Source organism: Perissodus microlepis, chromosome 10 (genome assembly GCF_051167445.1).
Source record: "Perissodus microlepis isolate ML-2025 ecotype Zambia chromosome 10, ASM5116744v1, whole genome shotgun sequence".
Taxonomy (NCBI): Eukaryota; Metazoa; Chordata; class Actinopteri; order Cichliformes; family Cichlidae; genus Perissodus; species Perissodus microlepis.
The window spans coordinates 33,959,961-33,976,636 of record NC_140470.1 but is presented as its reverse complement, the minus strand read 5'-3'; the positions used below and the strand labels follow the sequence as shown (position 1 = coordinate 33,976,636).

The 16,676-nt window shown below is 42.6% G+C and overlaps 1 protein-coding gene across 10 annotated transcripts in view; it reads left to right on the top strand.

Annotated features, from left to right (window-relative positions):
• The first annotated feature begins 492 nt into the window (after positions 1-492).
• The window catches only part of LOC146379835 (platelet-derived growth factor receptor beta-like), a 35,741-nt gene continuing 19,557 nt past the window's right edge, over positions 493-16,676 (top strand). The window contains exons 1-18 of one of the 10 annotated variants that reach the window (XM_084941070.1): positions 493-641; positions 2,840-2,906; positions 3,623-3,725; positions 4,187-4,252; positions 4,326-4,420; positions 4,513-4,708; positions 10,023-10,283; positions 10,419-10,549; positions 10,654-10,735; positions 10,820-10,894; positions 11,014-11,197; positions 11,638-11,753; positions 11,987-12,098; positions 12,228-12,330; positions 12,433-12,541; positions 14,022-14,116; positions 14,262-14,394; positions 15,095-15,196. In XM_084941070.1, the coding sequence (XP_084797196.1) occupies positions 4,198-4,252; positions 4,326-4,420; positions 4,513-4,708; positions 10,023-10,283; positions 10,419-10,549; positions 10,654-10,735; positions 10,820-10,894; positions 11,014-11,197; positions 11,638-11,753; positions 11,987-12,098; positions 12,228-12,330; positions 12,433-12,541; positions 14,022-14,116; positions 14,262-14,394; positions 15,095-15,196 (1,849 nt within the window). In that variant the 5' untranslated portion in view covers positions 493-641; positions 2,840-2,906; positions 3,623-3,725; positions 4,187-4,197. Of the gene's footprint in view, positions 642-949; positions 1,094-2,839; positions 2,907-3,622; positions 3,726-4,186; positions 4,253-4,325; positions 4,421-4,512; positions 4,709-4,915; positions 10,284-10,418; positions 10,550-10,653; positions 10,736-10,819; positions 10,895-11,013; positions 11,198-11,637; positions 11,754-11,986; positions 12,099-12,227; positions 12,331-12,432; positions 12,542-14,021; positions 14,117-14,261; positions 14,395-15,094; positions 15,197-16,676 lie in introns of those variants that run through there. The other 9 variants (XM_084941069.1, XM_084941068.1, XM_084941071.1 and 6 more) reach the window with 9 other exon arrangements.

Below are 16,676 nucleotides of genomic sequence, written 5' to 3'. Positions count from 1 at the left end.
AAAACAAGTCCAAAACTGCTCAGGGACCCTGGGTCACTCAGACCCAGGACCCTGACAATTACATTTGAATCAGTTTGAAGTTAAACCAACCCTGATTTATTACTGATCAGTCAGTAAGCTGACTCTCTCACATAGCACTCTGTTTAATAAAGTCTACTACAAAACACAAACACACACATACACATACTGACACACACGCACGTACACACACGCACACACACACCTACACACACACACACACAGACATACACACAAAGCAGTAAGTCTGACTGTAAAGCAGAAAACTGACTTTTTTGTATGTGTGTTTCAGTATGTGTGTGTGTTAGTGTGTGTGTGTGTGTTGGACTCGGTTCATTTCCTGTCAAAGAAGGGGGGAGGGCGGAGAGACAGATTGAAAACAGATGCTCTTTCTCTCTCTCGCTCTCTCTCTCAATGTGTGTCTGTGTCTCTCACCCGTTTTCTTCCCTCAGTACTGCAGACTCTCTCTCTCTCCACTCTGGCCCTATGTCTCCCTCTCTCACTGTGAATCAGTCTGTTGGTTTCCATTCGTCGTTCGTCTGGAATGAACTGAAGAGAAGAAGAGGAGACACAAACAGTGAAAAGAAGAAGAAGAAGAGAAGGAAAAGGAGCAGCTTCAGAAGGTTTGAACCAACTCTACTCTCTTTTCTTTCTCTGAATCCTGATTAGATTCCACACAGTATTGCTATGTACAAGTACTACATGTACTAGAAATACTGAAATACTGCTGTGAGTAAATACTGCAAGTAAATACTTTAACTACTCTAAGTAGTGCTCCGAGTAAAAGCTGTGAGTGCATACTGTGAGCACTGGGAGTACGTACTGCGAGTAAGTACTGTGTGCAATACCTTCACTGCATTGGTGCACAGAGCAGTGGGTCAGGTGAATCTCAGCTGAGTATCAGCACCTGAATGTGGTATTCCTCCTGCAGTTTGTTGCTGAACAGATCAGTGATGGAGGGAAGCTTGTGCAGCAATCATGAGGCTGAAGGCCAGTGAGGGGGCGGAACTTCCAGCGTGCAGGAGCTCCTCGCATCTTCTGCATCACCAAAGAAAAGTCAGAGTCCCCGCTGCGGGTACAAGTCTGTCTTTTTTTTCCACATTTATAGCATGAAAATCAAACAAAGGAGCACCACACAGAGACAGGAAATACTGCCCACACATCCGTCCATCCTGAGTGCTCATTGGCTGCCTGCAGCCTATCACACTTGTCACAGGTATCACAATGCTGCCACAGAGAGATTCACACCTACGACCAGTTCAGTTCAGAACATCTGATTAACCTGTCGGCCTGGAGGTTACTGAGTGATTGTGGGCGATCGTGGCTCCATCCGAGTTGTGAGTTCGCCTTGTAATCAGAAGGTTGCCGGTTCGAGCCCCTGCTTGGACAGTCTTGGTCGTTGTGTCCTTGGGCAAGACACTTCACCCGTTGCCTACTGGTGGTGGTCAGAGGGCCCGGTGGTGCCAGTGTCCGGCAGCCTCGCCTCTGTCAGTGCGCCCCAGGGCACCTGTGGCTACAATGTACCTTGCCATCACCAGTGTGTGAATGGGTGGATGACTGAATCTGTAAAGTGCTTCGGGGTCCTTAGGGACTATGTAAAGTGCTATACAAATACAGGCCATTTACCATTCTATAAAGGTATTTTACTGCCAGTGAAACTGGGGTTAAACTGACAGATTAAAATCAGGTAAATATAACTGGGCTCAGTAAGAGACGTTCCTCCTGAACTCTGACATCTCCTCACAGTGGGAGCTCTGATTGGGCAGCAGGTTCCTCTTCATGTCTCAGCATCAGAACATCTTCAAAAACTGAGCAACCACAGAACCACAGCTGATCCTCCCTCTAATAAAACCTCACCTCTTCAAACCTGTGTCTCAGGCAGCTGACAATGACATACAAGCGTCATTTTATATGATGGATTATGCAGAAAAAAATAGAATTGAGAAGATTGCTTTATTACGTATTCAGGTTGTGTACCATGTTTTTAACAAGTAACTAAGTAATAAAGTAACTAATTACTTTTGAAAATAAGTAATCAGTAAAGTAACTGGATTAATTTCTTGGAGAAGTAATCACTAATAGTAACTAATTATTATTTTCAAGTAACGTAACCAACACCATTGGCGATAGTGGGAAGGAAAAACTCCCTTTTAACAGTGAGAAACCTCTGACAGAACCAGGCTCAGGGAGAGCCTGCCGTGTGTCACCACAGAGTCAGAATATTCATGTGTTCTCTTCTTCATCATGAAGAAATGAAGTGAATAAGACGCTGAAGAGAGGCATATATGAGTGTAAACATATTTTGAACCTTCTCGTAGGATGTTTCCATTTGTAGGTTTGGTGTATTTGCTCAGTTTGCGTGTTTTTAACTGGTTTGGTGAACTAATTCTCATTTTTATTAGATTTACTGTTTTTATGAGTTTGAACTTGTTTCAAAACATTTTAAAAGCACAGACTGAAGAATTATTGATGAAAGTCTAATCTATGAAAATCAACTTTTCAGATCCAACAGCCCTACCTGGCCATCCAGTTTGGTTCCTTACATGTTTGGTGTTTGTAATACTTTAAGTGTCAGAAATATTCTGATCAAACTTATTGTGTGGTAATAGCATCATACACAAGCATATATCCGGTTATTTTTTCTGTGCATTATCTGAACTGTGGTTGGTTGTTGTTGGGCCTCACCTGCTTCTCGTTAGATTTCTGTTTTTATGTTTGCCATGCTGATCATTCAAATGCATCGACTTGACCAACAATAAATCTCGTGGTTTGCAGTTTGATCAGTTTAATTGTTACAGTGTGTGTGTGCTGTGTGCTACAGGTCTGAGGTGACCGATCACAGCGTTAGTATGGAGCAGTGACAGGCAGGTGGCACACCTGTAGAGTAGGTGAGTGTGACAGGATATGAAATGATTACATGTAGAATATTCAGTGTTGATGAACAGGTGTATGATTACCTATCTGGAATACTACTTAAATAGATCACCATAGTCAGATTCGCTGTCTCCTACTTTGCCGATCGATGTCTTGTAGCTGCTCATATTTCTGATCAGAGCTGCTTAAAGGTGATTTTTACTGAGCACGAACTAGACAAAAATCCAAAAACACAGTTGGAAGAACGTCGGCCGATGAACATGTTGGTGATTCGATCTGAGATCAGCTTTGTGCTGCACAGTCAGTTTGAACCAAACACACACAGCAGTCACAACACACACACGGCATGCTGGAAAAACAATGGTGTGATCTTTTAACTTAGCAGCTGTAAAAGAGTGTCTTCTGTTGGTCAGTAACCTGATCACAAGATCAGTACTTCAAAGCAAATTTTACTGAAGCACACATTTGAGGCATTCCTCTCTCTTCAGCCTTCAGAGAGTTAATAAAAAGTCCTTTAAAACTTCCATTGGTGACATCACAAGAGAGACTGAAGCCACCAATCTGGACGCTCAAATTTGACACTCTGTGACAGTGGAGGTAGGGATGAAGAGGAAGACTCGGCAGCTGACTGGTGACATCACCTGCTGAGCATTAGTCAGGGCACAGAGCTTCAGAGCTGTGATTGGCTAAACCCTGAAATGAGGCTTGCTCTCCTCTCTGCTGCCCACAGGAAATACCTCGCTGTTTATTTTCTTCTTCGGTGGTCAGCTGGCATTCCTCATTCTCTCTCCATCAACCAGGGCTCTGATTGGCTGAAGTCCCTAGGGATGGCTGTGAGTGGCTGCTTTGTGTGAAAACACATGCACACACACACAGGAATGTGTTCACGTCTGTTTGAAGCATCAGTCACCTCGACAGATTTAACAGACGCTGACTGAATGCAGGGAATGAAAAAAGTCCAGACTGCTACGGTTTAAATAAGCTTGTTAAAGTTTAATGAAGCTTCTTAGACGCCTCCCTTGAAAGTAACTTCATTGAGTTTATTATTTCTGCAGTCTCCAGCTGCCACTGACATGCAGTAAACACATCTCTCTGGAATATAGAACAGTAATAGCAGACAATCATTACTACAGTATTTGTACACAGCCTGCAGCATCCAACACTTATTACATTCAACTATTTGTATTTTTTTAAAGCTTCCACCAAATATCAGAGCTTCACAGGAAGTCCATTTTGTGTTTTAATGATGTTAGACTTTTATTTTGAAATCTCTCCTCCACCTGTCACTGCTCAGGGTTGGCAGCCATGATGGCATCCATCAGGGGAACAGGAAATATCAGCCTGTTGGGGTTTCTCTTGGGTGAGTAATAACGTTAAAGCATCAGTAGGATTTTAGAGGTGACACCTGAATGTCTACCTGTCTCTGTGTGTAGGTGTATTCCTGGTTCATCCTGAAGGGGCGGTTTCTCTGGAGCTGCTGCCATCAGCCTCTGAAGTTCTGGTCCCCTCTAACTCCAATTACACAGTGGTCAGTAACACTTGTCTGTCTCTACACCTACCTGTCTCTGTCTTCAGATGTCTTCCAGTACCTCTCTCTCAGTTATCTTTTCTTCTCCTCAGGAGTGTTTGGGGTGGAGTGAGGTGAAGTGGCATTTTCCTCAGGACCCGCCAGTAGATGGGGTCCTCTTGGACAATCGAGGCTCCATGAGCATCCTGCATCTCTTTAACATCACATGGAGGAATTCTGGGAGATACACCTGTGAGGAGCCATCATCTGATCAGAGCAGAAATGTTGATGTCTTTATACCTGGACAAGGTAACCATCTTCCAACGTGTGTTCCTCCTGTTGTTTGTGTCAGAAAAATAAAGGTGCCAACTGGAACCAAAAGTGGTTCTTTAGCCTGATGCCATAGAAGAGCCTTTTTTGGTGCCACAAAGAACCGTTCAAACAATGGTTCTTTGAAGAACCATTTCTTTCAGTGGTTCATTGAAGAACCTTTAAAGGTGCCCCAAAGAACCATCAAGAAATGGTTCTTTGGGGCACCTTAAATGGTTTTTCAAAGAACCATTTTAAAAAAGGTCCTTCAAATGGTTCTTTAAAAAAGCATTTTAAAGAACCTTTTTAAATCTTTCAAAATAAAATGTATCATAAATTGAATTTGAGTAGGGTAAAATAAATACGACCTTCCTTTCCTATCAAACATCCTTGAAAGAGTAGTTGTCAAACAGCTAACAGATCATCTGCAGAGGAATGGCTTATTTGAAGAGTTTCAGTCAGGTTTCAGAGCTCATCACAGCACAGAAACAGCTTTAGTGAAGGTTACAAATGATCTTCTTATGGCCTCTGACAGTGGACTCATCTCTGTGCTTGTCCTGGTAGACCTCAGTGCAGCGTTCGATACTGTCGACCATAATATCCTATTAGAGCGATTAGAACATGCTGTAGGTATTACAGGTACTGTGCTGCAGTGGTTTGTATCATATCTATCTAATAGACTCCAGTTTGTGCATGTAAATGGTGAGTCCTCTTCACACACTGAGGTTAATTATGGAGTTCCACAGGGTTCAGTGCTAGGACCAATTCTGTTTACATTATACATGCTTCCCTTAGGCAGCATCATTAGAAGACATAGCATACATTTACACTGCTATGTAGATGACACCCAGCTCTATCTGTCCATGAAGCCAGATAACACACACCGATGAGTTAAACTGCAGGAATGTCTTAAAGACATAAAGACCTGGATGGCCGCTAACTTTCTGCTTCTTAATTCAGATAAAACTGAGGTTATTGTACTCGGCCCTGAAGATCTTAGAAATATGGTATCTAAGCAGATTCTTACTCTGGATGGCATTACCTTGGCCTCCAGTAACACTGTGAGGAACCTTTGAGTCATTTTTGACCAGGATATGTCCTTCAATGCACATATTAAACAAATATGTAAGACTGCTTTCTTCCATTTGTGCAACATCTCTAAAGTTAGAAATATCCTGTCTCAGAGTGACGCTGAAAAACTAGTTCATGCATTTATTACTTCCAGGCTGGACGACTGTAATTCATTATTATCAGGATGTCAAAAAAACTCCCTGAAAAGCCTTCAGTTAATCCAAAATGCTGCAGCAAGAGTACAGACAGGGACTAGAAAGAGAGAGCATATTTCTCCTTTTTTGGCTTCCCTTCATTGGCTTCCTGTTAAATCCAGAATTGAATTCAAAATCCTGCTCCTCACATACAAGGTCTTGAATAATCAGGCCCCATCTTATCTTAATGACCTTGTAGTACCATATCATTATGAGTATTTAAAAGTAGAATGGGAGGCAGAGCCTTCAGTTTTCAGGCCCCTCTTCTGTGGAACCAGCTTCCAGTTTGGATTCAGGAGACAGACACTATCTCTACTTTCAAGATTAGGCTTCAAACTTTCCTTTTTGCTAAAGCATATAGTTAGGGCTGGACCAGGTGACCCTGAATCCTCCCTTAGTTATGCTGCAATAGACGTAGGCTGCCGGGGATTCCCATGATACACTGAGTTTTTCCTTTCCAGTCACCTTTCTCACACACTATGTGTTAACAGACCTCTCTGCACTGAATCATATCTGTTATTAACCTCTGTCTCTCTTCCACAGCATGTCTTTTATCCTGTCTTCCTTCTCTCACCCCAACCAATCGCAGCAGATGGCCCCGCCCCTCCCTGAGCCTGGTTCTGCCGGAGGTTTCTTCCTGTTAAAAGGGAGTTTTTCCTTCCCACTGTCACCAAAGTGCTTGCTCATAGGGGGTCATATGATTGTTGGGTTTTTCTCTGTATCTATGAAGCGCCTTGAGGTGACTTTTGTTGGGATTTGGCGCTATCTAAATAAAATTGAATTGAATTGAGCATAGACATATATTAATGATTTATTGCCATTTCGCAGTATACCAAAAGACAAAAAGGCATTTTAACCCTCAGCACAACATCACTACTAATAGATGTCACATATTAGTTATTTAAACAGTAATAATTAAATATATTTGCCATACTATAAATAAATATATATAAATACTACATCTATAGATAACAACAACAATTAATACATGTATTGTTTAATTAATAAAACATCAGAAAGTGATAAAAACACATTAGAAATAGCAATAGCTTCATAACAGATCAATAAATCAAGACATTTTCATCAGCAGATGTTTGCATGTTCAGTAAAAATATTTCAACAACAAGTTTTTGATTAAAATTATCAATGAACTTACATTCTGTAAGGTAAGTTTCATGTTGGACTCATGGTCCTTTGTTAGTCCAGTTTAGGACAATGTGTCTGACGTATGTATCATATCAAATATATGTCATATCAAAACAACCCCACACCTGCAGTTGTTTCAGTTTTTCACAGGTGTTTCCTGTCAGCTGGTCAACCTCACTCAGGGGGACATCTATATCAGCCAACCAAATGACAAGCTCCTCCCTTTGTGCTTCAAATCCCTCCCACTCTGAGACAAGGAGCTGAGAGAGAATGAAAAGAGTCAATTATAAAGAAGAGAGAAAAGTGAAACCCTCTTCAGTAGGTCTGACTCGCATACCTGCAGTCGACCTGCGATGGACTCCAGTTTGGCATTCACTTCATCCCAGCGGCGGCCACACTCCCTCGCCAATGCCAGCAGCCGAGTCTGCAGGGTGCCCTGGAAGAGCCGAGTTAATGTTTGACTCCTCCTGGTCAGGCTCTCCAGCTGGATGAGCCGAGGTCTCCCCTCACGCCGCTGCCTGTGAACACACAAACACAAATTGCATTTTTGCTATTCTTTTCTAAATCCAGGCTTGATCACGTGGAGGTATTTGGAAAACTGTTTTGGCCAGCGGACGACTGTTGTCTTGCATAAAGTTAAATCAAATGTATGCGATACACAATCAATTCACAAGAACGCATTATAAAAGAAAGTCCCATTTTTGCCTGATTTCAAGTGAATTCTGCATCAAAACAGGGAGACAGAATTAAAATGAGCGTTTGCAGCAAATGTGAGCACAAAGCCTCACTTTGTACAAGTCTGCTATTACAGTTCTCCTCTATGCAGACAACATTCCTGTTTTCAAGGCACAACTTGGATCTGCTGTACAAATCTTATGGATACACACTAAATGAAACAGTAGTGTGCACGACTCCAGATTCTGATCCCTCATCCTAATAGGGTTCCAAATGGCTCACAAAAACCCACATAGCAAATGCTGAGGCTTCAAAATACAAAGTCCATAAACCAATGACTGACATGGGTTTTATCATAAGGGTGATAAATATACAGATTGGAGTCTGTCTTAGAGATTTGATGTTCATTTACCTGCAGATGCACTATACGTGCCTGCTCCGTGGTTTTCCACAACGTTTTGCACATCACTATTTAATACAGGAAGTAGGTGAACTAAAACAAGTCATCTTTCTTTGTGAGAGGACCATATTAATGAAACAAACCTCAATGACATCATAGGGATCCCTAAAGATGCTCCTGCTGCTTCTCTTCCTCCTCATCCTAAGCTTCCTTCTCCTTGTCCTCAACTTCCATCCAATTGTAATTCAATCTAACTGTTTTTCTCCCCCTCCTCTTCCTCATTTTGTTGGAGCTGTGAACACAATTAGTGTGAATCTGGATTAATTTGTGCAAACAAGAACAATCTACAGCTTTTTGGTCAGAGGTAGTCTTGTGATTTAAGCTGGGTAGATTTATGTGTTGATGCTACCTGCTTCATCTCTACGACTGGCTGCTGAGTGATATTTACACCCCGGCTGGATTACAAACTTTAACCCCGTGCTCAACTTTGGCCCAGCATTGATACCTCTTGTTAGTATAATGACCTCTTCTTGGCTTAATGTATGATGGTGGATAAATGAAATATGCAAAGAAAATTGAACTATATTACAAAAGGACATCTATCTTGGAAACATCAAATGACCGGAGCATAACTTGTCAACTAGTCCGAAAATAAGTTATACAGGAACAGTCAAAGACACACCTTCATGCTCTTCCAGAATTCAAAGTACAGGTTCATGTGAGTATTTAATGTACGGCTCAGCTCTACTGAATTTCAGAGTTTCTAGAGCAGACACAGAGCTCATGTCAAAACAGCCTTCAGGCGCCATTTTAGTGACTTTAACAATATTATAAATGTTAATATCGGTCTAGCTGACATTACGTTATGTACGCAGCACGCAATTGAACCACATATTTTAGAAGCCAAAGTGTTCTAACGTCACTCTCTCTCTCTCTCTACCTGTCATTTGGTTTGAAACACATATTCACAAATTGCTCAGTGATAAACATGTACTCAGATCATTTACCTAAGCAGTGCGCTTTGTCAAAACTAAGTAAGTGTGTTGGTAATGAACACATAAGTATGTTCATTACATTGACATTCTGTTGTGCAATTGCTATTTACTTTTTTATAATTTGACTTTACATACTGCTGGGTGGTTTGTAAAGTTTACAATAACTAGTATTATCATTATGCTATATTTTCTAATATATATAATAATCTCAAAAGTAATGCCTTAAAGCAGAAAATAGTAATACTTTATTAAAATGTAAAACTAAAGTACAGTATTTGAATGTGTGTATTGTGCCTACTGTTTGTTAACTCACCACATTCATAAATGTATTAATAATAAATTCTATATTCTATTACCACATTATTTGTGATCAGTGGGTTTGCGGGGTTAGGGGTGTTGGGGGTAGGGTCTTTAGGCTTTGGCCCCCACCCCTGCCACCAGTATATTTTTAAGTATTTCTAACTTTTATTTGAATATTCAGTTTCCTACCATCTTCTCTTAAAGGGTAATCACCAGGTAACCCGCCCTCCCCCTTTGCACACACATGCACACAAACAAAACACACAGTATAATTCACAGCCTCATTATAGTGAATAAATATTTATGCCATTTTACACCATCAAACTTAGATAGCTAAGGATGAAGAACCTTTTGTTCTTTAAAGAACCATTTGTAATATCTGAATAACCATCTACAAAATAATAAGGTTCTTTGATATATGATGGTTCTTTAAAGAACCATGAAGACATCTGAAGAACCATTTAAGAACCATAATTTTTCTAAGAGTACCTGCATTCCTCGTGATGTTCCGTGTTTACCTGTTCCCCCCTCAGGTCCCGATGAATGGTTTGTCCCATTGGATCTGGGTGTGGTGATGAAGGAGGGAGAGGAAGGCACAATTCCCTGCATGGTGTCCAACCCGAACCTCAATGTCTCGCTGTACGAGCGCCCCAGCAGGAGGCTGGTAAGCGGGATGACATATGAGCCGGGGCGTGGCTTCACGGGTCACCTCAATGACACATCATACATGTGCATCGCCACAAACGGAGCTGAGGAGAGGGAGTCGCAGACGTACTACGTCTTCAGCATTATAGGTTTGTGTCTGTCTACCTTCTGATAATGTTTAGTTCACATTTATGCTGAAAGGTTGCCATTCATTCATAAACAAGTCATATTCCTACCTGTCTCCCCTGCTACCTGTATCATTTTTGTGCACCTGCGTATTTCAGTCCCAAAGGTCATGGAGGTGGACCTGACGGTGTCCAGCAGTGTGCTGAAGCAGGGCGAGGTCCTCACAGTAAACTGCACAGTTAAAGACACAGAGATGGTGTTCTTCTCCTGGGGCTTCCCCCGCAGACAGGTACCTGTCTGCCTTCCTGTCTGCTTACCCACCTGTACCTGTCTGTACCTGTCTGCCTACCTGTCTATCTGGTGTCACCTAACTATGATGATTTTTCTTTGCAGGAAATTGAGCCGCTGACGGACTTCTTGCCCAATCAGATCCGCTCCTTTGTTAACATCACTGCAGCAACAGTGGCAGATTCAGGTAGGGCGCTCGGTGGCTCAGGTAAAGGTGTGCAGCTTGCTGAGAAACTGTGCTGAGGGAAATAATGCCGTACTGTTCCTGCAGGTGTTTATAGCTGCACGGTGCAGGAGACAACACAGGGACAAACTGTGATGAAAAATATCACAATAACAGTGCTGGGTCAGCAACACACACACACACACACACACACACACACACACACACACACATACACACACACACACACACACATAGAACAGACACACACATGTAAAGTGTGTTTCTCCATGTCTCTGCAGACCGAGGTTACGTTTACCTGTGGCCCTCAGGTGAGACCAATGTGTCATCTCTCCTCCATCACACGCTGGAATTAAGTGTAGGTATTGACGCCCACCCCGCCCCCACCATCATCTGGACGAGACAGAACCAATCTGTTGCCACAGAAACCACTACTATCAACACCACACACCTGTCAGACAGCCGGTAGGTCAGAGGTCAGACCTCAGATGAGGAGGAGAATCAGAATCAGAATCTTTATTGTCATTGTGTTTGCAAACAACAAAAATTGTAAGCAAACCCATTCAGCACAAGTGAAAAAAGGGCACTTTAAAAGGAAAGAAGTTTATGTGTGCAATAAATTTTAAACAAATAAACAAATAAATAAATATAGTATGTACAAGACTTTATATAAGAATGAACAAGTGAGAATACGGTTGCCGCACAGTGCTTCAGACCTTAGAATATTGCACAGTTCCTTGGAAATATTCCACAGTTAAAAAGAAAAAAGAAAAGAAAATATTGCATAGTTGAGGGTTGTGTTTTCGCAGTGATTTATCCCCCGAGTGTATTTGTTAATGCAACAGCCCTGGCATATGTGCTAATGGTTGCTAAAATGAGGAGGAGCTAAATGTTTGATTGATTAGGTATGTGAGCACACTGACGCTGGTGCGCGTGCAGATGGATCAGACAGGAAGTTACACCGCAACTATTTCCAATGATGACGACATCAGAGAGGCTACATTCAACCTGGAGGTACAAGGTGAGCCACACGGCCACCAGGTGTGTATGCCACATCATGTGACATCATGCTGTCATTTACAGACCTTTTGTGTGCATGCTCAGTAACGAGTGTATTGTGTGAGCTGAGGAGTAACATTATCACATGACCTCAGGCTCCGCCTCCTAGCAGACATCTGTGTATGCATTTAAACAGAGGGCACATTTTACTTTTTAATAACACGTGTGTGTGTGTGTGTGTGTGTGTGTGTGTAGCTCCACCCAGGATCACATCCCTGTCAGAGGTCAGGAGTAACGCTGTGCTGTGTGTGAGCGAGGGAGCTCCACCCCCCTCTGTTACCTGGTACACCTGTTCCAGCTCACACAGGTAAACACGCACGCACACACACACACACGCACACACACACACACACACACACACACACACACACACACACACACATAGTGTAACAGTATTGGTGTTACCATGGTGATCCTGTCCTTTAACCTACTGCAGATGCAATCATTTGAATGGCGAGTGGAGGAGCCAATCAAAAGACTCAGAGGGCATGACGCTACAGGAGAACATTACTATGGTGGCAGAGAGAGGCGTCACCCAGGTAACCACTGACATCAAGAGAGTGATGTCATCAGAAGGGAGGGGAAACAGTAACATATGAAGTTGACCGGTGGCTCTGTGTGTGTTTGTTCCACCTGTGCAGGTACACAGCATGCTGACCCTCCAGACTCTCAGCTCTCTGTCGGCCGTTCGCTGTGAAGCCACAAACTCGGTGGGCAGACAAGCGAAGGACCTGCGAGTCCTCTCCAGCTGTACGTATCCATGCTGCAGGCGTTTGAGCTCAGGCGGGTTCTCTGAGGAACTGAGGCAGAACGTTCATTCAAACACTGTCTTCAGATGTCTGCTTTAAAACATCGTCCACATCCTGAGCACACAAACAGCTGCTGACAGAGGAGAAAGAGCTCCTCAGAGCTCCTATCCATCACAGAGGTCACAGGAGTGGCTGAATGCATGAAGGAAGAGCTGAAAAGTGAAATGTGAGTAGAGAAGTGGAGACAAGCTCATGCTGTGACTCAGACTAACGCACCATAACTCATCTGGTCAGCATGTGAACATCGGGATCTCCTGCCAGATGTTCAGTACTTTGAATAAAGGTGCTGCAGACACATGGAGGAGATGATCAGAAGCTGAAGTTTCACTGAGTTTGGTACAAAGACTCAAACATCTCAGGAGGAGCTCAGAGAGACAAAGAAGAAATTATTTCTAAAGAAAATCTACTGAAGAAGAACTGAGGCCTCAACAAAGAGAGCAGCACTGGTTAGGAAAACCCTCAGAGGACGATGATCAGTGCTGGATGTGACAGAGTCAAACCTTCTGCTAAAAAGAGGAACCTGAAATATTAAAGAGCCAGGAGAACCTGTCACTGTCTGAGCTGGCAGACCGTGGCGGGGTTAGAGGGTGGACCCAAATGCAGACACATGGAGTGGAGGTGAATGTTTAACAAAAAGCAAGCCGTAATTGTTGGCGGGAAAAAATCTAAAAAAAAACAAAAAACAGAGGCAAACAGGGAACTGACAAATACAAAGAAAAGCCTCAAACTTGGAAATGCAGGTGGAGATACACAGGGGACGATGAACAGACGATCTGACTGGTAGCAACGGAGAATACACACATGAGGAAACAGGGAACAGGAGGGGAACACAGCTGTAACTAATCGGACAAGATGAGACATGGAGAAAGCAAAACAGAAACCGGCACCCGACACACACTGTCAAAGTAAAACAGGAGACACACGAACGTAGAAACAGGGATGACAAGAGGGAACAAAAGTGAGGCACAGGAACATCTAAGCACTAGAAATCATTAATAACCAGAAACAATATCAATAATCGCAAACATAAACACGGAGTCACTAGACTCCGCATCATGACAGAACCGGCATCCTCCCCTCACCCCCACCGGTCCTTGAGCCTTGTTCTGCTGGAGGTTTCTGTCTCTTCTTTAGCTTCTTTACCTTACAATATAAAACGCCTTGAGGCAGTTGTTGTGATTTGGCGCTATATAAATAAAATTGCTTTCAATAAGAGAAGCTCTATTTAGGATAAACCCACAAGAAAAGATGATCAGTACTGGGTGAGAGGGATAAAGTCAAGCCTTCTGCTAAAAAAAAGTTAATATTAAAACAAAATAATAATTAATCCTACAGTTTTTGGCAGGTTTTGTTTGTTTTTTTGTTGTTTAGGGTAAATTATTGTGTTTATTTCTAACATTTCTTATGTTATCTGTGTTCAGCTCTCCTGTCTCAGGTGGTGGTCTTAGCAGTAGTCCTGGTGTTGGTCATCATTGCTGTCATCTTCCTCATCATCCTCATCATCTTATGGAGGAAAGTTAGTATTCAGATGAAATAAACGTCTAGCTGAACAGTAGTACTACCTCCATTACTGTTGCATGGACCGTCAAATATTTGCTGCATGTTCATGTAACTTCATGAATCCACCAAAGTATTTGGTTCCTTTTTATTTCTGTGTGTAGAAACCTCATTATGAAGTTCGTTGGAAGGTGATCGAGTCTGTGAGTCCTGATGGACAGCAGTACACCTACCTCGACCCCGCCCAGCTGCCCTACAGCCCAACCTGGGAAATAGACAGAGACCATGTAGTTCTTGGTAAGACTGCAAAACCATATTTTATGTAACAATGAGATTAATTCATCAACGTCTCTCCCTCATTGTGCCTTACACGGCACGGGTCTTTGTGTCCTGGGTTTTGTCTTTGGCTCCAAACAGGTATAAACCTGTTTTTGCCTTCAAACACTTCTGGATTGTTTTCACATAATTTTCTGTGTGATTATTGATCTGCATTATGGAGCTCTGTCTCAGCAATTTGACTCTCAGTGACCCTCATCCTACCTCCACTAGGTGTGAAGATTGATGATGGTGCAGCTAAGGATTCTGGGCCATTCATGAAGGCGTTTCCTGATTGTAAACAGAAATTTCCTCTGGGAGATTGTGTTTCAGATGTTTTTCTGATCTTCCTCATGCTGCAGAATATATTCAATGTTCCAATGAGCACTTGGAACAAACTGCAAAACTTTGATTTCATCAAGAAAGTCATCAGGAAACTCAACCAACCACAATACTGTCCAATCACACCTGAGCCTGTGAAAAAATGGGACAACTGTGTATAAAAACTGAATTCCTAATCAGATTCTTTTATATCAAAGCTGAAATTCACATTTGGACTGAATCGTTTCACATCTAAAGACTATGTTACTGACCTTTAAGCTTTGGAGTCAGTTGCAGTTTGAAGTAAGATGAGAAAGTCATTCTATCATCGCAGAAACCCCATCTGCCTCTCTGTCTTCAGGACAGGTGCTGGGTTCAGGGGCTTTCGGACGTGTTGTTGAGGCAACCATCTCTGGTCTGATTAATTCTCATTCTACAAAGGCGGCCGTGAAGATGGTTAAACGTACGTAGCTGTCTGTCTGTCTGTCTTTCAGTCTCTCTGACTGTCTGTCTGTCAGTGGTTTGTATCATATCTATCTAACAGACTCCAATTTGTGCATGTAAATGAAGAGTCCTCTTCACACACTTCACACAAGTTTAATTATGGAGTTCCACAGGGTTCAGTGCTAGGACCAATTCCGTTTACATTATACATGCTTCCCTTAGGCAGCATCATTAGAAGACATAGCATACATTTACACTGCTATGCAGATGACACCCAGCTCTATCTGTCCATGAAGCCAGATAACACACACCAATGATTTAAACTGCAGGAATGTCTTAAAGACATAAAGACCTGGATGGCCGCTAACTTTCTGCTTCTTAATTCAGATAAAACTGAACTTATTGTACTCGGCCCTGAAGATCTTAGAAATATGGTATCTAATGTAGGGATTACACCCTTAACACTAACCAGATTCTTACTCTGGATAGTAATGGATTGCATTTATAAAGCGCTTTTCTAGACACTCAAAGCACTTTACAATTCCACTAGTCAGTCACTCTCACATTCACACACTGGTGGAGGCAAACCACAGTTATAGCCACAGCTGCCCTGGGGCAGACTGACAGAAGCGAGGCTGCCATCGGCCCCACCAGCCAACACCAGTAGGGTGAAGTGTCTTGCCCAAGGACACAACGACCAGGACAGACAAAGCTGGGGATCCAACCGGCAACCTTCCAGTTACAAGATGTGCTTCCCAACCCCCTGAACCACGGTTACCCCGTGGATGGCATTACCTTGGCCTCCAGTAACACTGTGAGGAACCTTGGAGTCATTTTTGACCAGGACATGTCCTTCAATGCACATATTAAACAAATATGTAAGACTGCTTTCTTCCATTTGTGCAACATCTCTAAAATGAGAAATATCCTGTCTCAGAGTGACGCTGAAAAACTAGGCTGGACTACTGAAATTCATTATTATCAGGATGGCCTAAAAACTCCCTGAAAAGCCTTCAGCTAATCCAAAATGCTGCAGCAAGAGTCCTGACAGGGACTAGAAAGAGAGAGCAGATTTCTCCTGTTTTGGCTTCCTGTTAAATCCAGAATTCAAAATCCTGCTCCTCACATACAAGGTCTTAAATAATCAGGCCCCATCTTATCTTAATGACCTTGTAGTACCATATCACCCTATTAGAGCACTTCGCTCTCACACTGCAGGCCTACTTGTTGTTCCTAGAGTATTTAAAAGTAGGATGGGAGGCAGAGCCTTCAGTTTTCAGGCCCCTCTTCTGTGGAACCAGCTTCCAGTTTGGATTCAGGAGACAGACACTATCTCTACTTTCAAGATTAGGCTTCAAACTTTCCTGTTTGCTAAAGCATATAGTTAGGGCTGGACCAGGTGACCCTGAATCCTCTCTTAGTTATGCTGCAATAGACGTAGGCTGCCGGGGATTCCCATGATGCACTGGGTGTTTCTTCTTCACTCACTAATAGACCTC